Source organism: Corvus kubaryi, unplaced genomic scaffold (genome assembly GCF_017639235.1).
Source record: "Corvus kubaryi isolate FWS band 111438036 unplaced genomic scaffold, C.kubaryi_AGA036_p1.0 37300, whole genome shotgun sequence".
NCBI lineage: Eukaryota > Metazoa > Chordata > Aves > Passeriformes > Corvidae > Corvus > Corvus kubaryi.
The window spans coordinates 3185147-3207734 of record NW_024581093.1 but is presented as its reverse complement, the minus strand read 5'-3'; the positions used below and the strand labels follow the sequence as shown (position 1 = coordinate 3207734).

General features: G+C 40.0%; 1 protein-coding gene across 2 annotated transcripts in view; it reads left to right on the top strand.

The window, feature by feature from the left end:
- Nucleotides 1-22364, top strand: part of PLCG2 (phospholipase C gamma 2) — a 57850-nt gene extending 35486 nt beyond the window's left edge. For both annotated transcript variants that reach the window (XM_042027129.1, XM_042027130.1), the window contains exons 19-33: nt 788-907; nt 1907-2087; nt 3292-3360; nt 4524-4633; nt 5480-5576; nt 6527-6593; nt 6846-7003; nt 9648-9750; nt 11652-11861; nt 12449-12594; nt 13585-13699; nt 14888-15055; nt 15366-15454; nt 18862-19046; nt 19829-22364. In XM_042027129.1, coding sequence (XP_041883063.1) covers nt 788-907; nt 1907-2087; nt 3292-3360; nt 4524-4633; nt 5480-5576; nt 6527-6593; nt 6846-7003; nt 9648-9750; nt 11652-11861; nt 12449-12594; nt 13585-13699; nt 14888-15055; nt 15366-15454; nt 18862-19046; nt 19829-19871 — 1861 coding nt within the window. In that variant the 3' untranslated portion in view covers nt 19872-22364. The remainder of the gene's footprint in view (nt 1-787; nt 908-1906; nt 2088-3291; nt 3361-4523; nt 4634-5479; nt 5577-6526; nt 6594-6845; nt 7004-9647; nt 9751-11651; nt 11862-12448; nt 12595-13584; nt 13700-14887; nt 15056-15365; nt 15455-18861; nt 19047-19828) is intronic.
- Nucleotides 22365-22588: the final 224 nt, after the last annotated feature.

Below are 22588 nucleotides of genomic sequence, written 5' to 3'. Positions count from 1 at the left end.
ACTAAGCATGGTGTTTATTTCCAGCTGGTATTTGTCTGCCATAGATCCTGGGCAGAGCTTATTCTTGTTTTTTGGCAGAACACTGTAATCACTGCCCTTTGTTCTGTTTTCTTTGCAGTGGGCAAAAGTAAATCTCCTTTGCATGTAAAATGCTAATCTGTGACTTTAAATTTATTTTTTTTGCCCCCCTGGGATCTGGGAGTCACTGACCACCCACACATAACTTTGGAAGTCAGTGAGAGGGGAAGGAGAATTTAAAGGTTAGAATTTCCTGCCTTTCTGCAGAAGCTGGAGCTACACTGCCAGTATAAGTGGCCACAGTTTCACTGAAGGCACTTTGGAGCCAAAACAGCTCCATCCCTATGGTGAAAGATAAAATCAAGCTCTGAATAAAAATTCAAATCCCTGGTGTCTTTCTTTTGTCTGTGTTTAGGCTTTATCTTAAATCTACTGTGTCAAAATGTAATAAGTACTGAAAACCGAATGGCAGACTAAAAGCAGGATGCAGTTCCTTTGTTTCAGGAACAAATGCAGATTTATGTTTTATGATTTCAGACAGACAAGGTGTTCTGATATATTCGTGATGCTTTCATCCAAAATAAACTGCTGTCTTACAATGTTTTGTAATAAACTGCTGTCATAGGTGCCAAGATGGGGAAAATCTAATGCATAATTTTTCTTAGAACGTTTGAAACTCTGTTGTTAATAATGCTGTCTGTTATTCTCCATAAATGACATTTGACAAGCCTTGTAATGCCTTGCCCGTTCTGGTTTTTGACTGTTGCAGTTGGTACTATAACAACTTGAGTCGGGGTGAGGCAGAAGACATGCTCATGCGAATTCCTCGGGATGGAGCCTTTCTCATTAGAAAGAGAGATGAACCTGATTCTTTTGCCATGACTTTCAGGTAAGAAAAGACCGATAGGATTACCTTACCTAGCAGCCCAACAATATTCTGGTTTTTCTTATTTAAAAAATAATGGTTTTTTAGAGTCATGCTATTCTTGCTTTCAAACTATGAATAATTACTGTGGTTGATTTGTGCAGCAGGCCCATGTATGAGAGTGTGTGCAAGAGTTGATTTGTGACTGGCCTAAACGTTTATGCTTTTATAAAGATTGTTTGAGCACCAGCTGTCCCTTTCTTCGCATACAGAACTATGGATGGCCCTTCTTTCATTCCCTGACACTCCTTGCTAAAGGGTGTTATTTTGAAGTTTCCTTCAGTGCAGATTCATCAATTATTCTATGTCCCTATCACCTAGAAATCCTGACCTGTCAGATAACTGAAATGTCAAAGTGAAATTGTTGGCTCTTCTTGCCAGGGAAAATAGTTTTGAATAGTTTTGTGATTCTTGTAAAAACATTAATGAAATATATAGAATTGGAGTGTTTTCCATCGTGCCTTCAGAGAAAATTGTGTTTCTCTGAAAATGTGTAATTTAGCAACATGTAAAGTTGCTTACTTACATGCCTTGTTTGTTGAAGATGTCCAAAATTCCCCAGTCTCCTGTGTACTTTGGGTTGAAGTTTTCTGCTGTTACCAAGGTGGATATTGAAGTAACTGGAGCTGCAGCATCTCAATAAAACCATTTCAAAGCAGCATCTTGAAAAGGGTGTAGGGGTCTTTTTGGGTGGGATGGTTGTCAATGGATGGTTTTACTGCATTTATCAATGCAAGCACAAACCTTGTATTTGACCACAAGAGATTTTTTTTCTTTAATAATTGATTTCTGTAGATACCAAAATGGTTATAATAATCATAATAATTGAATAAAAGAGACTTTGTTAGAGGGAGAAGTCATTTCACATGATGAAGGTGCACAAAGCAGCTTTGGTCCAGTTCAGAGCCCTGGTGCTCTCCCTGCAAACACCGACACCTCTTGAGCTGTGCCCTTGTTCTGCAGAGCGGAGGGGAAAGTGAAGCACTTCCGAATCCAGCAGGAGGGGCAGCACTTTGTGCTGGGAACCTCGGCCTACTTCGAGAGCTTGGTGGAGCTGGTGACGTACTACGAGAAGCACCCGCTGTACAGGAAGATGAAGCTGCGCTACCCCGTGACGGAGGAGCTGCTGGAGCGCTACAGCACGGTACTGGGATACTGGGATGGACTGGGGCGCTGGGCTGGGCTCTGCCTCTGGTACAGGATCTCCGGGGGAGGTTAATCAGGTCACTTTCTGTGAAACTGAGATGCCTATACTGACTTCTTTCACAAAAGTGTGAAGGACAGCTTCATCTTTGATTACAGGCCAACTTTTGCCTTCCCCATGATTTGATTAGAGAAGCCCCACTGTGTACTGGGAGTTGTTGCCCTACTAAAATGAGTTTTTGATAATAGCCTTGCCTACCGTTGGCCCTGTCTTCTATTGCTGAAGTGGGCAGTGATTCTTAAAATGGTCATGCAGATGCCCTTTGCTAAGTACTTCAGAAAAAATGAAATATTCTGCTGTACCTCTCACTCTGGACATTTCAGGGACAGTGTCCTACTGCCTTCTGTGGTAAAAGGTACTTCTGAAGGCTGACTATTTGAGATAAGCATGAGGAAATCTCCCCAAGAGACTTATCTCTGGCTATTGACTAAACTAGGAGCCTGGATAATTGGCTGAGGATAAAGGTCTACTATCTGGATGGATGTGTTTCATTTTGAGGGAGATTTGCTTTGGAAAGCCTGAGGTGCTGTCTTCACTTTTCAAGTATATGTCTTTTAGAAGCTGCAGGAAATTACATCTGGCAGGTCTGAAGAAATCAAAACCTGGGGATTTTGTTTTTTTCTGGGGAGACTAAAAGGGACTAAAAAGATTTTAGACCTCAGGATTTATATAATGTTGCCTACAGCAAAGGTTCTGTATCTTAGGACTGGGTTCAAATGGAATCTCAAGGAGAGAATAAAATGAAAATATGACTCTGTATATTGTTTAGAGTTCTTACCTAATAGTGAAACCAATACTGGTACAAAAGTACTGTAACATGGAGATCATAAGGGCAGGTATTTCTTTTCTGGTTGCACACAGAAGAGTAATCACAATCAAAAAACCTTTTGACTGATTAAGTGATACCTTTATGAGGTATTGCTGTTCATTAAACTGAGGCATCAACTGATTAAATAACAAACTCATCTTCAGTTATGTTCAACTATAGAAGTGAGCAAAACAGAGGTGTCTGGCTTCCCTTCTCTTCTGCTGGGCTATGTGCTATCAAAAAGGTGGTTTCAGAAATGATAGTTCTATAAACATGAAGTACTTTTATAATTTTTGATTCCTGAAACTTGATTATTTTTTTCTTTCTTGTTTTTAGGAAAAAGATATTAATTCACTCTATGAAGTCAGGATGTATGTGGAACCTAGTGAAATCACCCCCACAGTGGTATGCTTAAAGAGAGATATTCACACTTACTGTAGACTTCTGAAAATTAGACTTATTGGTTTCCTGTTAGCAGTAATAAAAAGAACTGAAAGCATCAGGCTGCTTGATCTATGGGGGACTGGACAGCAGAAATTTAAAGGGTGTGACTTTTTTCTAGCCTCTCTTCAGAATTTGTACCCACCTATTTTCTTGTACAAATCCTGTTCATTTAGACTCACTTGGGCTCATTTGGGCACTTTTTGCTCTTGGGTCTGTGGAGGTGATTTGGTTTGGTGGGCTCCCAAATTAAATACCTGTGAGAGGGTTCAATTTGAGAAGGCCACATCTTCATGGAAAGAAAGTACAACATGAACATTTCTGTGCCTGTGGGTGTCTGTACACACTCGTTCCATTAGCAAGCATGTTCTGCATGCACAAATAAGTGCAGGCTTTATTCGTGTGTTTTCTATAAAAATCTGGTGCCTTTGGTCTATTAATGAGTTATTAGAGTTTTTATTCTTTTAAGAGATAGATACCATTTTAAAAACAAGTGTCACAGCAAACACTGCTTATCTGGAGTTCTTGCTAGTGCCTACCTATTTGTAAATTCTCAAGAAAATCACCTGCTTGTAAATTTTGTGACTAATTCTTTTTAGTCTTTTTGGCCAGCGAATTTGCATTGCTGCTGAAGCATTTGTGTAGTAGTAAATTCAAGATAACGGTTTAGCTCATCCTGCTAAAACTGCGTGTCTTCCTAAAGGAAGTGTGACCAGCAGGATAGCTGATGTGGTTTTGAAGTGGAGGTTTTGTAGGCACCTAAGCCTGAAAGCTCCAAATGCTTATGAACACGTGTTGTAAAAATAGAGGATTTATATTTCACCTTGTAGTTTTTTGTGGTTTTTTTTTTTAATTTTTGTTTTCTACCATAATTGTATTGCAGCACCCAAAAAAGAAATTTTTTTTATTTTTCCTTCTTTTCCAAGATGATAGTTGAAGAATACCAAAGTAGCATCACTTGCTTCCACCAATAGATGTCACTCTGGAACTTCAGTATTTTGTTTTCTAAGCTTCATAACCACAACAAAAAATAATCCAATCCTCCCTATTTTTTTTTTAAGATTGCATTATTGATTATTTTATGACCTGTCCCCCCAGATGACCCCTTTGCTCTGTTTCTCTTAAAGCCTCAGAGAACAGTGAAAGCCTTGTATGACTACAGAGCCAAAAGGAGTGATGAATTGAGCTTCTCTCGAGGAGCTTTAATTCATAATGTCACAAAGGAAACTGGAGGCTGGTAAGGACAAAGATTCCTCTTGGGAGAACTTCTGGTGACTTACTAGATGGAGGAAAAAATGAACTTTGAGTAGTAGTTTTTAAAAACTGCCTGTTGTCTGATTGCTGCTTATTAACTGTGCCCTTATAAATCTTAATGCCAGTGTCTTAAAAAAAAAACCCCAAACACAAAATCCCCTCATCTTCAATTCTCCTTTCATGTCTTTTTCATTTTTCTATTCCGCAGCAATAACCTCAGCCTGCAGAACCTTCATAGCCTGGTATATCCAGTATTTTTCCCATAATATCCAGTATTTTCCCATAATATCCAGTATTTTTCCCATCTACCCTTCCTGGACATGTGTGTGTTCTGGGAAGTCATGCATCTCTTATCATTGCAATCATTGCTCTGCTTCTGTCCTTGCTCTGCTAAGCATTTCTCAGGAATCAAACCCACCTTTTTTAGTGCTCTGTACAGTCTCCTTTCATAACAGGTTTTCTTTTTTAGCTGGCTTGTAAATTGCTTGGAAAGCTTGGGAATCTAATGTTTCCCTGTAGTTTCTACAGGGTAATCAACCACATAATAGTATTTTTAGTACTGGAGGGGGAAAAAGCCTCTTAAGTCATTAATTGCAGTTTACAGTAACTGTAATTCCTCTGAAATCATCTGTTACTACAGTTAATGATCACTTTGTTAGAGCTTTTAGCTACTTCATCATTTATATTTTGGTGATAGCCAGCTAGACAATCTAGTGTGGGGTATTAATGACCAATTTCTTGGGGATTATTGCTTCATTAATGGCCTGTTGAAGCTCTTTAACTATTTTTTTTTTTTTTTCATTCTGTCTACTTTTCTGTTTAAATTCAGGTGGAAGGGGGATTATGGAGAAAAAGTCCAACATTATTTTCCATCTAATTATGTTGAAGATCTGTCATCTGATAGCTCTGCTGAGCTTGAAAATCAGGTGAGGGTTACGGTTTGAACACTACATTTCCTTGGCTATCTGCTGGAAGTGGAAGTCTGGTTTATACACTCACAGCTCTGTGTGCTGTGTTTGAGAGAGCACAGAATAGAGGAATGAATGCATTTTTCATTGTTCTCTGCTGCTGAATATTTTTTTCAGGGCATCCCATGCTGAAAGCTATTTAAGGAGATAGGATATCATGAGTTGGAAGGGACCCCTAGGTATCTGTGATTCTATGATAGCTGAATTGGTGGGGTTTTAGGAGATTCTGGTTGTTTCCTGCTCATAAAAATCATAAACAGTTTAGATTTTTCATAGTTTGGCTAAACAATAACATGCCTGAAACTTAACTAATTTTCCTTTATAGTCACTGTCTTAATATTTGCAAATAAGAAAATTATATGTCCAAACACACCTTGTCATTTTACTCTTCATTATAGGGTTTTTATGCATAGCTAACCCAATCCTGTTTGTCAAAAGAATCTAAAAAATATGGTCCCGTGTCTTGGACAAAGAGCTCTTGAACAAAAGAAAACAGAACTCCACAGTAATAAGTTTTGACATTTTTGAATTTTAAAAATAAAACATTGAATTCTTTTGTTCTTCTGAAGCACTTCCAATGATTTTCTAGAAGTCTTTGTAGAAAACCACAAGTATTACATTTCCTGCCCCCTGGTTACTGTAACCTTAAGCAGACTTGAAAAATGAACAGTTGTGTCAGGACAGAAGCTACTACAAAGTAATCTTGTTTTGACTGCTCTCACTGAAGAGATCCTCGTGTGTTTTTTAGATATGAAAACAGGCTTTTAAACACAGGCTTTCAAACATCATAGTGGACATGCTTTCAGTAAAGCTGAGATTAGATTTAATGGTGCACATTTATTATTTGTTAATGTCCTGTGCATGTTCACTCAAGAGATTTAGGGTCAGATTTAACTCATGTTTTTCAGATCATTGAGGACAACCCACTGGGCTCTCTGTGTCGTGGCATTCTGGTGCTCAATACGTACAATGTTGGTATGTATTTTCTGGTGCTTATATATGGACACCCGACCTTTCTCTGTTGAGTAGACTCTTTTATGTTTATCAGGAGGGATTTTAAAAAGACCAAATCAAGCCCCCCAAACACCTACTTGTATTAATATAGCCAGTACAACTAATATGTTGAAACTTCCTAACAGTATCTGCTGCAATAAATCAACAATGGCAGCTTAGAAAAAGAGCTGTTGGATTTCAGTATAAATTTCTTGCTATGGTTTTACCTAATAGTGAAAATGCCACAAGGAAAACACAAAAAGCCTTTTGTCTTCATTCTGGAACCTAAGAATCCAGAGGATCCATGTGTTGAGTTTGCAACTGATAAAGTAGAAGAACTCTTTGAATGGTACCAAAGTATCCGTGAGATCACTTGGAAAACAGCAGAAGAGGTATTGCTACAAATTTGTCTGTTGTTGTTTTAAATAATGTACTGCTATAAATTTACAATAGATTTTGTCTTTAGCTGCCCTCTACTGCTATATGTTGCTCTCACATGGTCCTTGACCCTCTTGCATAGTGCTGTTGTCTGTTTATTTTATTGATGTTGTGATTCTTGTTCCATAACCTCTCTGGGGAATGGTAGGTGAATTAGCATTTTACATAAATTGATGTTAACAGGAGTTTTCCAGCAGAGTACTGTCTGTGATGCACCCTGCCCCTCAGTGAAGTGTGCTTGCTAGGCCAGAGTAGATACCACTGCAATTTTACAGCTGGTCACACTGGTTCATCCCAGTGGTAAGCAGCAGAAGCTCCGATATCAGACTGTTCTTTTCAGAGCTGTGAATCCACCAGTGAAAATGTGTGAAATCTGAGCTGCCATTCTCTAAACTCCTCCTCTTTGCTAACTATTTTCCAGTGAATGCAGTGGCACTGATAGAGAATTGTTTGGCTAATACTTTGTTTGTAACTAATAACCACATTCTGGGTTTCCCTGTTCTTCAATAGTAGTATTTCCAAAAACTTGCCTAAAAATTGAAGGATTCTGCCTAAATTTAACTTCTATGTCCCTCTACTGCCACTTAAAGACATTCTTCAGAACTTGCTTTTCCTGCTCTGATGTACTAATTTACCTCCCTGTAATCCTTTCTAGTATTTAAGAAGTCTCTGACTTGACCAAAAAGTCCTTACTTTGGCTGTTCTTAAGGATACTCTTTTTTTAATATTGCTTTTATTCACCTTTTATTGTTAAGTGGGTGATATGGTTGATGGAAAATGTGTTTCAGTATCACGTTGGCTCATGCTGTTTATCTGTCATGTGGAATGGAAGTGCTCTGAGGGTTGTCCTGATCCTATTTATAGCAGACAAGTTGATGTCTCAAGCAGAGGACTGTAAATACAGCAAGGGGAGAAGCAACAGGAGCTGTTGACCTATTGTTGGGGGAGGAGAGATACAGTTCTTGTGCCAGGCTTTCATTTAGAAATAAAAATGAGAAAAAGAGAAACATGACCTAAAAGAAGTGTCTCCAAATCGAATGTTTTTTATGCTACAACAATGGCTCTTCAGGAACCTGGCAGCTTTTTCTCTCTCTGTACAGTTGGAGAAGTATTAAACAGTCTGTGTTCAAAGATACTTTAAAACTCATTTCTGTCACTTGGGAGGCCTTTCTCACAGCGTGGCCTCTACAAAGTTCACATGATAGACTGACTGCAGCATGGGGAGGGGATGAAGATGAGGCAAGGCCCTTGTTGTCAGTACAGTTAACAGGCTGAATTTTGGGAAGGAAAAAGCACAGTGAGTTAAGACTCTGCTGCAATGTGATACAGGGGGATTTAATGAGTTTGGTTTTGGGCAATGTCTGTTATGTACAAAAAATAAAACTAAGCTTCGTGTATCTTGTAATCTCTGCTCAGTACTGATACTTGCCATGCTCCCCGGGGTGGTTGTTCCTTGCTCTCCTGCTTGGTTATCACTAGAGGTTTCTGTCTAGAGAGGAGCTCATGCCACCTAAAAGTGATCTTTTGCTGCTTGGAGCTCTGGTTACTGTTGAGCAATGTCTGGGAACTGTGGTGGATCACTAAGTACAATGAGGTTTGTACAGCTTTTTCTGAAGGTTATTTCCAAGTCTAAAAACTGTATTCCTCTTTGTCTTTCTTAGACTTCAATGTATAATCCAGGGTTCAGTGAGATATTCTGGAAACTCATGGCTCCCTAGTTCTGATTATCATTCCTTTTATGTTTGTCTTGTTGAGGGAATTCTTTTAGAAGGCTTCCTGATTGCTGCTGCTTCATGATCTTTTGTGCCAAAGCTAATCACTGTTCAGTATGGGACTCTTCTAACATGTTTTATTCTGTAGCTGCTTCTTATGCCTGAAAAGCCTCCAGCCCAAATGTCTCCACTCAGGACATGTCTTTCTGCTTTCAGCAGTTCCCAGTCTCTGCTGGCAGGGAACATTGCTCAGCTTCCACAGAGCAGGTGCTTGCAAACGTGGAAGTAGAGAGTGGGTTTAGTAGTGGGGATTTCAACAAGATTGCACATGATTTTCTTACAGAACATGATGGGTTTGGTGCACAAATAGAAAACAACATAAGAATGATGCACAGAGGGTTTGAATTTCACTGTTTGGGAGTTACTAACAAGACTTAAGTTCTGCCAAGGATTATAAATAGATACAGAGACACTTCACTACCCTTTGCATTTTTTCTGCATACATTTGCATTTATATGAGGTATAGGGTTAAGAATGTAACTAAAATTGAATTGAGTAGAGCCACATTAAAAGAAAAAAAAAACGTTGCCAGGATTCTGAGCAAGACTGATCAGGGAAGAACTGAAACCCTTGCTTGTAAAAACCCCAAACACCACCTTTCTCCCCACCAAAAAAACCCCAAAAGTACATTCCCAGCTAAACCTCGCTGTTTGCTTATTGCCTGTTCTCTGACTTGGATCTGAAAGGCCATTACATCTGTGCAAGTGTGTAAGGTATCAGGTAGGAATCTGGGCACCAGAGAAGGCATTCATTAGAGTGCACCCTGGAGCTACTGTGCCATAATACTCAGTGTGCCTATCATCTAAAACTTTGTTATGTTTTCCAGGAGAACAGGAGGAAATACTGGGAAAAGAATCAGTTAATTGCTATTGAATTATCTGATCTGGTAATCTACTGCAAGCCAACAAGCAAAACCAAGGACAATTTAGGTATTGCCTTTGATGTTACATTGGAATTTTACCCTTTCTACTATCTTTACAGATGTTAGTTGGGATTTTAGGTCTGAAGATAAAATCTATCCTACTGGAAAACAAAGTTCTGCCTCACTGTCTCGGTTTTGAAAGACAGGTGTCTGCTAAGGAAGGCAGAGGCCCCCCTTGAAGTGGCAGATATAACCCCTTTTCCCTCCAAGTTATTATATTTTGAAATCAAGAGCCTTTAGGCGAAGATGTGGGAAATAGGAATAACAGTTCTTTACTCTATATATATATGTATATAACCAGTCAAACAAAACAACAACAACTATGGCAGTAACAGCAATCACAAACCCAGTGCCAGCCTTCTCGGCTGTCAGGCCCTTTCCCCTCGGGTGCAGTTCCGCTCGCAGCCGGCAGGGGCGCTGGCGGCTCCCGGTGAGCAGGGCAGGTGCGATGGTTCCCCCGCGGCTGCAGGGGGCGCTCCGGAGCGAGCTCGGGAAACCCGCGGCTCTGGTGCCCTGGGATCCCGGGAAGGATGGAACAAAGGCTTCACAAACCCCTGGGCAGCTGATCCCGGGCTCTCAGGAACAGCAGGCTGAAACAGCAGGCTGAAACAGCAGGCTAGAACGGCGGCTGGAACGGCAGGGACGGACGCAAATCCCGGGTGGCAGGCGAGATGTATCCAGATGGGAGAACCCCACGGAGGCCCAGGCAGGCAGGGCGAGCAGGGCTACAGCGTAGCGAAAGCTCGAAGCAGCAGCGGGGCAGGGCAGCCACAGCCCGGTCTCCAGCAGGGCAGGGAAAGCGGCTTTTGGGGTCCCGGCGTTGCTTCCAGCAGGAAGAAAGAACGGCCAAAAAAGAAAGAAGCAGCAGCTCCTTTCTCTGCAGCTTCTCTCTCCGGACGCTCAGAGCGAACTGACCCCACACCCAGGTGTAGACAAAGGAGTAGCCAGGCCCGCCCCACTCCCCTTTTTGTCTTTCTTAAGTACAGCTATTTGTCCCCTAGCAACATGCATATGGGAGAAAATTCCTTTAACAGGAAAAAAACTAAGACTAAACTAAAACCCCAACACTCACCTAGGCAGTTTTCAATAGCACTTTGAAGCTGTACACCAGGGAACTTGGTGCTGTTCATCTATCACAAAAGAACTGTCACAAATTTTAATTAGTTAACTAGAGGCACCCTCTCAGATGTATATTCCATGGGGAAGCTCACTAGTTACATCTCAATTGACTTTTTTGAGACTAAAATCTCTGGCTGAACACTTGTGATTTGTTTGTAAAAAACCTTCATAAATAGGTTTACTGTGCATTTTTAAATTTTACTGTAAGAACATGTTTGCCAGGACTAAGCTGTTGGAATGATGTATGGCTTCATAATATAACTGGGCCTCTGTAAGTGCAGCTGTGGATTGTGACACTGAAATATGTACTTTTTATTCCAGTTTTTTGTCATTGCTGCTGGAGAAGCCAACAAGCGTGCCCTTTTTCTTTAAGTTTCTTTGCAAATGTTTTTAATAAGCTGTCACTGCATTTAAGACATTATAATTATAGTCATTGTTTGAGGCATTGGCTAACCCTGGCTCACCCTTTCTTCTCCCCATTTAAACCTAGGAAAAGATGTCTCATTTAAATATGTATTATAGTGATCAGAAGTACATTATTAGCAATGAGATGAGAACATGACTACAGGCTCTTATCTGCCCTTCTGTAAAGCGTGTGGCAGGCAGGCAATTTTAACTTTCAGCCTTGATTTTCAACCAATTTGCCGTGTCTGCATGAAAACTGTGCCAATTATTGCATTAAAGGACAAGGCAAAACAAAGTAAAACAAAGTGTTGGTAAAAATACAGTATAAGTGTCAACATCTTTCTTCCTTTGGTAACCACTGTTCTTCCTCCCATCCATGTGTAGACAATCCTGATTTCAGAGAAATCCGTTCTTTTGTGGAAACCAAGGCAGAGAGCATCGTTAAGCAAAAGCCACTGGAGCTGTTGAAGTACAACCTGAAGGGTTTGACTCGCGTCTATCCCAAAGGACAGAGGGTTGACTCATCCAACTATGACCCGTTTCGCCTCTGGCTTTGTGGCTCCCAGATGGTGGCTCTGAACTTCCAAACTCCAGGTAATTTTCCCTTTGAAAAAGGATCTAATGCATCTTCCATTTCACTATAAATGAGCCCTTTTCTGGCCCTTCTGCCTTTCTAATCACCGTCCTATTTATTTGGACTTCCTGCAAGAAAGAGTGTTTAGTTTGCTTTTTAATGTGTGGGTTGCCATCCAAAGCTGGGCCCCAGAAACAGATCTCCAAAAGCCCTGTCTCTGAGCCTAACTGCCCCCAAACCCTGAAAGATTTATTTCACCTCGATCTCTTTGTGATAAGCAAGGAGACATGTTTACGGTGAGTTTCAGGTGGATGAATGGTTGTGCAGCCACAGGGAAGGCTGTATTCCACTTCCTGGTGAGGGCCAGCTAGTTTGTGACACATTGATAGGAAGCTAATTGGGGATGGAGATGGGGTTTTTTGGGATTAAAATTGGTGAGAAATGGCCTGTCAGATTCAGTTACTGAAGGAAGCAAGTCTCCTGCCGTTCCAGCTCTTTCTGGTAAAGTGCTGACCAGAAAGAATTGCAGAGAGGAGCTGTTAATCTGGTATTTCCTTAGCTTTATTCCAGGGGATCTTGTGTTGTGACTGTTTAACTCTCTCCCCAGATAAATACATGCAATTGAACCATGCCTTGTTTTCCTTGAATGGACACACTGGCTATGTGCTGCAGCCGGAGAGCATGAGAAATGAGGAGTATGACCCAATGCCAAATGACTCCAAGAGGAAATTGCAGATGATTATGACAGTGAGGGTAAATCTCTTTTGTAAATTATGCTTTTTTACAAGTCATAAATATCTATAAAACTAAAAATAAAGCTATTATGTTTCAGAGCAAGATCTGACAGATTGTCAAAATACTGTTTTTAAATGTCAGTGTGTGTGAGAATAAAAGTAACTTCACTGGTTCCTGAAAAGAAATACATGTCTTTATCATGCTAATGAAGAACGTGCTATAGGACTGAAACCACAATCCTGGGATGATTTTGTGTAATTTCTAATAAAAACATCAAATGAACTCACTTGAATTTCCAATCAAATGGGTTCTTAGTAGCAGTGTCCTACTGGAGATTGATTAGCAGCAGACTAACTAGTTTAGGGATTTTGAGTGTGAAAGAAAGATATTTATAATGACATGTAGAAACTAAACAGAAAACCTAATAAACTGACCCCCACTTCATCATATTTAATCCACTATGACTTAATCTGAATGTCATTCTCATTTTTCTTCAAGAGATGAGTTTATCATTGGAAAGTTTTGCCATCTTGACTGGGTGCCAGACAGGGTTGGACTTGTTTCTGTTCTCAGTTGCTGTGCAGTAAGACATGTCCTTTCAAAGTATGTTTTCTGAGAAAGAGGAAACTCTTCACTACAGTTTAAAGATGAGGTAAACGGCCTGTGAATTCAAAGCAGAAATGTCTTGAAATGGGTATGTAATAAAGAGAGAAGAAAGATAACAAAACTTGTGCTACAGGCCTGGCCTGGAGCTGCACACTGTGTGTAATGAATGTCAGCTACAGTGCCTTTTTTTTCCACAATGAAAATCATTGAGTTACCCAGACTATGGAAGGTATTGTTATTGGTGGCACAGATAATACATGCAAACATATTCAAGAGAGAGAATGTGTACTTTTCCATGTTCTGGATTTTTTCCCCCCTCTCGTTCTGTAGGCTACTTCTGTTCAGCAACAATGATTCCAAGTTTCCTTGGGAGGTGGTTATAATTTACAGTTGCTTTTGCAGGTTTTAGGTGCTCGTCATCTCCCTAAACTTGGTAGAAGCATCGCCTGTCCCTTTGTAGAGGTTGAGATTTGTGGGGCTGAATACGATAACAACAAATTCAAGACAACAGTTGTGAGTGAGTATCTGGGTTTCTGTGTTGCTGGGATATGGTTGTACTTCCAGGGTACTTAAACAACATGAGCAGAGGATGAGCACTATAGGGGGAGTAAGTTAACTGTAGCTCTGGACTGATGAGTCACAAAGTCTTGTTCTCTTGCTTATCTCGGGCCCTGTTAATTTGAGAAACTTCATTGTATATCAAATTTAGGAAAAACAGTACTGTTATAGTTTGGGGGAAAAAAGTCCCATTCTGTTATGTTGTTGCCCAAGCATAAGTTTTGTGTATTTGCATATTTTAAAGTATTACTGTCTTGAGAGTGCCTCCAACAGTGCTAGTCAGTTCCCAAAAGTCTGGCCCAAATGGGGAGTTACTACTGTGAGATCCAGACTGTGTTTATTTAAACTGAGGTTCTAAGACTGGCACTCCCTTGGAGACAGCTTGGGTGTATAGGGCTGTAAAACAGAGTAACTTGCAATGCATTAGAAGTCTGACCAAAGCTCAGTCCTGGGGAGTTCTGGATAAGGAATTTGTTTGTGTTTACATGAACTTAAAGAGTACTGAAATGGGACAATATTTCAGCCACTTCATATTTCACCATTTAGTATTTCTGGATGCAACAGTGTTCCTCTGGTGAAAAACAGGCTTTGGTTCTGATTATCCAAACCAGTGATACCAGTGGAAAATAAACACAGAATCAGAAACAGAATGTGCATTGTGGCTCCTCAGTACTTCAGAGAAGATGATTATGATTTAAACTTTCTGTGGGAAGTGACCAAGACTTTAGAGAGCAAGCTTCCTGGTTGTGTCACATATAGCAAATCTTGGTGTTCTGTACATGACTACAAAAATTGGGCCAAGGTACATTAATCTTCCTAGTGCTTTTCCTGCTTTCTCTTGGATATGGAGTGTGAGGCTTATATGAGAAATTAATTAGCTTTCTTTTTTCTCTTTACAAATACATGTCCATGTACGAATACAAATAATAGCTTTTCTTCATGGATTTTCATCCCTGCCAAGTTTCCTCCTAGTTCTCCCACCAAGTAAACAAATACAAACTTTCTGAAGCAAGGTTACAGCATAAGACAGATGGTAAATAGGATTTTTGGGCTTCTGTATGCCTAGAAAATGTCCTGGGATACATACCCATATGTGAATGAAGTGAAATTATTGCTTCATCCTGCAAATGTTTCCTTTTCATTGCAGATGACAATGGCCTTAATCCAACTTGGGCACCTTATGCAGAGCAAGTGAAATTTGAAATTTACGACCCAAATCTGGCGTTCCTGCGCTTTGTTGTTTACGAGGAGGATATGTTCAGTGATCCCAACTTCTTAGCACATGCCACTTTTCCCATCAAGGGAATCAAATCAGGTGAGATCAGTGGTTATAATGAGGTGCTGTTGAGCATTATTGTACTGTGCCAGACTCTGCTGCCAGGCTCCCTCCTGCCTCGATGAAGCTCCTTCCTCTGGCTTTAGTTTTCAAGAGCATGTGAAATCAGGTGTTTCTCAATTTTGCTAGTCTTGTCTTTTGCTTCTCTCCAACTGCCATAGCAGACCCTGCTCTCAGCAGAGGAGCATTTGAACACTGAAGAATGTTCACAGTGTGCACCATTTCTGTGAGTGCAAATTCCCCCTTGATGGACTCTAATTGTCCTTTGTTTTCATTCCCCCTGCCCCAGGTTTTAGGTCAGTTCCTCTCAAGAATGGCTACAGTGAAGATATAGAGCTGGCCTCGCTTCTGGTGCACTGTGAGATGCAACAAGTTCTGGTGAGGACCACTGGGGTTTGTTTTGTGCACTTAGTGTGTCTGTTATCAGTTCTTTGTGGAAAGCAGGAACTGAGGATTCAGTTTTCTGTTCTGTGTCTGATGTGCTGTTGTCAGGCATTTCTTCTGCAGGTACCGGGGAAGACAAATAGCACAAATTGAGTTACTCTCCCTCTGGGTGGACAGATTACACGGTTGTTAAAAGAAATAATGCACAAACAAAGCCTCATTACCTCCAATAGTTTTTGCTGTAACAGCATGGTCGTTGTCTTTCCTTGTTAACTGACTGATGCCATGCAAAGTTAGCTAAAATCAGCTTTGGCTTCATAGAATCATCTTTTTTTTAAAGGTCCTACATAAAAAAAGAAATCACCTCAGCAATAGAAGATAGTAATTTCTCCCACTATTTCATTAAAATAAACAACCCAACAAGGAGAAGACATATCTGGTTCTTAAAGAACTGCTAATCTGCTTCTTTTAAGCCTCTCTAAACACCTACTTGAAGTAGTAGTAAACATAAGTTTACTACTACTGTTAAAACACATAAGGGAAAAAAAAATGATGCATCCTTGCTCATGAATGCAGGCATTAAAGCAGCTGATCTGTGAACAGTGTTTGTTGGTGTTCCAAGGGTGCTGCTGTATCATGTTGATTTGAAGGATATTTCTCAGAGTATTTCTCAATAATATATTATGTAATTTAAATATACTTGTGATATGATGAAAGTTCAAAGATGCTTCTGGGAAGTGGCTGTTTCAGGGTGCTTTCCAGCACCGTTCTGATTCAGAGAAAAAAAAAAAGTTCAACTTCTTATTTGTAGTCTGTCAAATCATTCAGGCCCATGCTGCACTTCACACTAGTGTACATTATTTTTCTGATTGAAACATCAGCTTCTGTGAACTCTTAAGTCATTATGTCTCTGGAGGGATTTGTGCCTGCAGTTGCATACACTGAACTGGGAATTTCTGAATTCAGTCACACTGTTTTTCCCAAAGGAGTGGAAGCCTTTTTCAAACATGCTTTGTGGAGGTTTGTACAAAGCCACCTTATAAAACCTGATGTAAAAGGACAGCGTGTGCAATGACAGTGTTGAAAGCTGTAGTAGGTTCCTGTAGGTTCCTTCTGTGAGCCAGCCAGGGGTTCTGAGAGCAGGAGAGGACTAGAAGCTGAGCCCAGTGGTGTGTGTGTAAACAGGAGACCTATGTCCTTTCAAGATAATATTTAAATTGTTCATATTTAAATTGTTAATATTTCACGGACTCGAGTCTGACAAAGGAGGCCTGGGACACTGCTGCTTTAGGGCTTGCTGCCTTTGAGAAAATCGACAAAATCACCATTGCCTAATGCTGAGCATGGACATCACTTGTGGATGCATTGCAAATCCCTCCTGCTGTGGCTTGTCTTCAGGAACCCAGATCATTATTTGCCTGGGGCAGGAGCAGCTCTCAGTGTTGTTCACAGCAGCAGTCTGTCCCCCAATCCGTCAGCACTGACTCCTTTGACAGTAGCACATTTCACACTCTAGAAGCCCCTTCTGCTTGTTAAGCCAAATGAAGATGCAGCTCAGCTTGGTGTTTTTACAATGCCTGGTGTCTCTGGGTGGTAATGCAGTGGCAGGAGAACTTCCAAAAACTTCCTTTTGTTTGGCAGCCTGCAACAGACCCAGGCTTACTAAAGTTGTCAACTCTAGAACTTTTGCCAGATCATTCAAGAAGCATCAGAAAAGATCAAAGCTGCCTCTGTTTCTCTGCTTCCTTTTAAAAAGTGATGACCCTCCATAAAATGATACCATTTAATAACAGGCCTGTTTATATACAGAGCCCATCTGTGTGCTCTTGGAGATGAAATACAAAATTATGGCGAGGAATTACAGATGGCTGTGGAGTTTATTAGGAATAGTAAAGCAAAAATATTGTAGACATAAGCATGTACATTTGTGAATTATTATGTGGGGCCTTATGCAGTTCCTGTACAAGTTAAACAGGTTTTTTGATATTGTAGAAATTGTACTGTACTGAGGTGGTTGTTATATTTATAAGCACGTCTTATTTGCTTGAAAATTGATTTACTTCCTTCAGAAAGTGTATGTATTTCTTCAGCTTTTTCTGACTACAGTCAGCCTCAATGGTGTATATGTTCTTGACTTAAAGATTGAAGTGGACATCCTTAAATGTACTTTTGTGGATACATTTATTTACAACAAGTAACAGTAATATATATGCTTCTTGATGGCTACACCTGCAAATTGGTAATTAACAATCTGCATTTCCTTTGTGATTTGGGAATACAAAGTTTCCTACCCCTTTACAAACAAAAATTAAATAAATTACTCTTAAAATATTAATCAGTAGCATATCACTGAGGTTGTTTCATTTGCTCCAACCCGTACCTGCGTAGGAATGTGTTTCAGGAGGAAAAAGAAGGTTTAGGAAAGGATCATGTTGCTGTAACTGAAACCCCTTGGGTGTGTTGCTAAGCTATCAATTTTCCTAGATCTGGACTGAATGGAGAAAGAGGCATTCTTATTAGTATGCTGCCTTTCAAAATGTTTGGATTTATTACATTTATCGATTGCATGTCATTTCTTGTAGAAGGAGTATCTTGTTTTGCTGCTGATGTGAAAATTAAGACTTCAGTCCTGCTAGTTCTATTCCCCACTAGTAACTTTATAAAGAGGCAGCTTTTGCATCCAGAGTTTTGAAGTATTAAAATAATTTGAAGTCCTAAAGGGAATCATGATGATTGTTTTATAGTTGTGGAATATTTTGAGACCTTCTACTGTGGGCTACAACTGAAACTCAGACTTACTCAGTTCCTCTGCAAGTACTGAATTGCTGTAGTTACATAGAAATGCAGGATCTGTCTGTCTTTCTTGACTGTCTGGGTACTTGCTGCTGTTAGGGGTCCTATTTACCAGTCAGTATTTTGATCTTTAGTCTGTATTTCAATAGAAAATCCCCAGGATTGTCACCTTGTCACATGATACATAAATATGATGGAAGAGCCAAAAATGAAACATTTTAAAAATGTGTTTTTAATATTATTATAATCTGATAAGTCATCATGATACACTATTTTCTGTTCTTCCCTCAACAGACTGACATGCTCTATTAGGAAAAAATATTCTGATAGAAGTGTTTAGATACACAAATTTTGTGACCTGTGCTAGAACGTCCCTGATGCCCCTGTCAAGATGGTATGGCTGGACAGACTGTGGGGCTGAGGGGTTTTTTTAGTGCTTTCTAAGTTAGTTTGTTTCCAGAAACATTCCAGAAACATCCCATCAAACATTCTATGCAGCTATTAAAATGTGGTTAGGAAAACAAAATAATCCCCCAAACTCTGTTGATTCTGTGTCATTTTGAGAACGTGTTTTGCAAGTTACCTTGATTTCCAATATTCCTTTGAAGGAAAGTGAAGAAGAGCTTTATTCCTCATGTCGGCAACTTCGGAAGCGCCAGGAGGAGCTTAATAACCAGCTGTTCCTCTATGACAGCCACATGAACCTAAGGAATCCCAACAGGGATGCTATACTGAAAGAATTCAACGTGAATGAGCACAAACTACAGATATATCAAGAGACTTGCAACCGCAGGTGGGTTGATGATCATTCTCCCTTCCAAGGCAGCTCTGTCTAGACAGGATTTATGGTAAGGAAACCTCAAATATATCAAAAGGAGCATCTAAAGTGCTGTGAGGGTAGAATGAGCTCATCTGAAGCAAGGAAGGGCTGCAGAGAAGCCAGGCTGGGCCTCAAGCCACTAGAGGCCAGCAGAAGCTGTGGAATGTGTGCTCAGTGACATCTCAGTTGCAGTGATCATAGTGACACTTGTAATCCTGTGAGATTTTATATCCCTCTCTTCTGCTTTCTGGGAGGAAAGCCTGGAAGTATACACAGACAAATAAATAAACCTCTTCATTCTTGCTGTGCTATCAGAGTTATGTCCCTGGAAATGTCATGCACATGTGAAATATGTGGGAACAGATACACAAACCACAAAAGATAAAGCCAGTATTGAATTGTAACAGCACAGCATTGTCAGTTCAGTGTCAGTACATTATCCAGAGCTTAGGGGAAGGTTCCTTCTCCTTGGCCTGCCACTTTTGGGCTGAGTGTGAGGGAGATAGAGAGAGGCTTCATGTACCAAGAGGAAGTTTTGAGTAGATCTCAAGACTTTAAATATTCTTACCCTTTATTGTGTGTGCTGACCAGCTGCATGAATCACTTGTTTGCTTCCATTTATTGAGGGAAAAAAATGGCAATGCTCATTGCTGATATATTACTTGTCATTGGTATCCAAGTACACTGAACTTGGTAGACTGTTTTCCTCTGAAATTCCTTTTAAGCTTGACTTTTTCCTTTTCTTTTCCCTTAAGATTAAAGGAGAAGAAAGTTAGTAACAGCAAATTCTACTCTTAGAGCCCGTCATTCTTTGATGTGTGCTTTATGGTGCAGTTCAGGAAGAGATGAATTTATCCTGGTCATCCTACTCAGCGACGGTTTCATCAGATGGAATGACTGGAAGAAGAGGAGGAAGAGGAAATACGGATTTCCTTTATAGTGTCTTCTTCTTAAAAAAATCTGTTTTAATACCTAATAATTTATATTCTGTACAAAGCATACCCTCTGTGCAGGCCAGAGCTTCTGTGTATTCAAGATTTTTAAAACTTGAGGATGTGTAGTTGGATAGACCTCACTTCTCATTATCAGTAGCTGAAGTACAAGTATAAATCATCTCCTGTATGTGTGTACACAGGCTGAAGATAAGGCAGTCACAACAATTTGCATGCGTGGAATCACACCACTTTAACAACCTGGCTCCTCAAGATGAACTAGTAGTGAGTTTTTAATTTATTAAATGCTGTACAAGCACTTCTACACCAGCACTGTCATGTCATGTATGTTAGTCCTCAAGGCAGCAGATTGTGCTGCTGATACTGTATAAAATATTTTGGGCAGCTATTGTCTCTTATTAAAAGTTTTCTGTTACATTTTCGAGAACAAGATAATATGTTAATTTTGTTGAAAGCAAATACCCTCTATGACTGTAGTTGTGTTTTTTCTGCTGAACTCTCTTTAAAGGTTTAGGAAAGGAGCAATGTGTGAGCCTCTATTCATAGCTCCTGTGAACTTGTGTTCACAGCCTCGAGGCACTGGGAGAAGTTCTAAGATATGCAGTAGGAGATATCTGTTTGTTTGCAGAAAGGGAAGGTATTTAAAATTCTGAGAACCACTTACTTTTGTACAGTATCATTTCTGCAAATCCTTTCAGCTGCTAATGTGCTTAGAAATGAATTTTTAAATGAACTGTCAATTTTTAATCTTGCAATCCTACGTAGATGATAGTCAAATGATAGTGTTCTGTAAATGTAGACCGTTTTCCCAAAATGTAACTAATCCAAGAATGAGAGTGTGCACAAATACAGAGGTGCATCCTCCTGGTGCCTTTAGTCAAATCAAGAACATGGAGCTGCAGATGAGAATATTTGTTAGATTAGCAAGTGTATTTTCGTGCCAGAGCAGAACTAAAGTGCTTCAATGGAATATTTAACAGCAGTTGTCATAATTTCTATATGTGTTGGTCCTTTGTGCTAGTGCTGTGTTGTTATAATCAAATTCCTGGTTGTCTTATCTCTACATGGGTGGAGTTTTGCTATCTATATTCCCAGCTTTAACTTCCAAATATGTGCAGAGGAGTTTAGCTTTTGGAGTGACTGCCTGAGGCACAAAATGCTGCTTACACAGAGCTGTGCTTCTGATCACAGAGGACTTGCACAGATTTGGGATTCATGGCCTGATGCAGCTGCCTCAGCAATTTTCAGTTTCTCTTGCTCCCCATGCTGTGACTTCTGTTGTTTCAAGAGGCGCTTAATTGATGCCACTGTGCATTCACAGATGATGGCTTGAGAAACCCCCTTGAGATTTCAGCTATTGTGCAAAGACAGTCTTGTCTCAGAGATGAAAGTGTTATAATGCTGTATCCCACAAAGGGGTGGCTTCTGTAAATGTTTTATTATAAAGAAATTAATTACTAATCACCCAACTGAAAATCAGAGAAAAGTTAAAGGCAATTCTCTGCTTTTTCATCCTGTCTGAAATCTCTTCAGTACCCAGCTGTGATTGACCTCTTCAAGGAGTAGATGGGTGTAAACCCTACTCAAAGAAAAAAATCTCATCAACTGTGGATTTGGGAGGTGGAGCTGTAACCCAGACTGTTGTATAGAGCTGGTTTTATCTTCATTATCCAGGTCTGGATTGTTCTGCTTGTCAGAATTCTTTTTAAGCTCAGTTCCAGAGCAGACCCAACCCAACTGGCCATTTGTCTTGGCTTCCTTCATTCTTGTGTGTATTCCTGACACAGCACAGCCACTGTGTGATGGACACAGGAGTGAGTTCCTTGTGCTGCTCTTGTGCAAATATTTAAGAATTAGCACATTTTGTCGTCCTTTGAAAAGTCCTGTGCACATTCTCCACACGTGCATGATGTCAGAAGTTATAAGAGGCACTCCATCAGTGTTTGTGGAAATGCATTTTGTTTTACAGTAAGAAATTTTCCCAGACTATGATGTTACACTGTGTGCAGAATGAAAATACTGCAGTGACTCTCCTGCTGATTTGCAAGTGGTGGGGAAGGCTATGTTCTAACTCCTCTTGGTTCTTGCATTCTGTGTCTTATCTTCAAGACCTCACCTATCAGTTCTTCCTCGGGGCAGACTCTGTAGCAACTTTTTCACAGTTGCAACTGTTTGAGTTTGAAAGTAGGTTTGAATGCGTGTGCTAATTTTTTTTAATCCAGGAGGGAAAACATTCATAAATTTTTGAAGTTAACAATTGTTAAATTGTTATATTCTTTTAGAAACTGTTTTAAATCATTGAAATAACTTATTTTAATAAATAATTTTTGATATCTCACATTAATGTGAATGATGCCAGGTGCTTCTTTGTTTAAGCATTTCTTGTTGAATTTCATTACTTTTGCCAGTCATTTGAAGCAGTGAGTTCTTACTGAAAAGTGATCTGCTGGTGTGGTATGGCGTGCTTTGCTAGAGGTTGGAAGAAGGGCATTTCTGTGTTTTTAAGATGAACTGACTTAATGATTGTTCCAGTAGATAAGGGTATCATTGCACTTCCTCTGG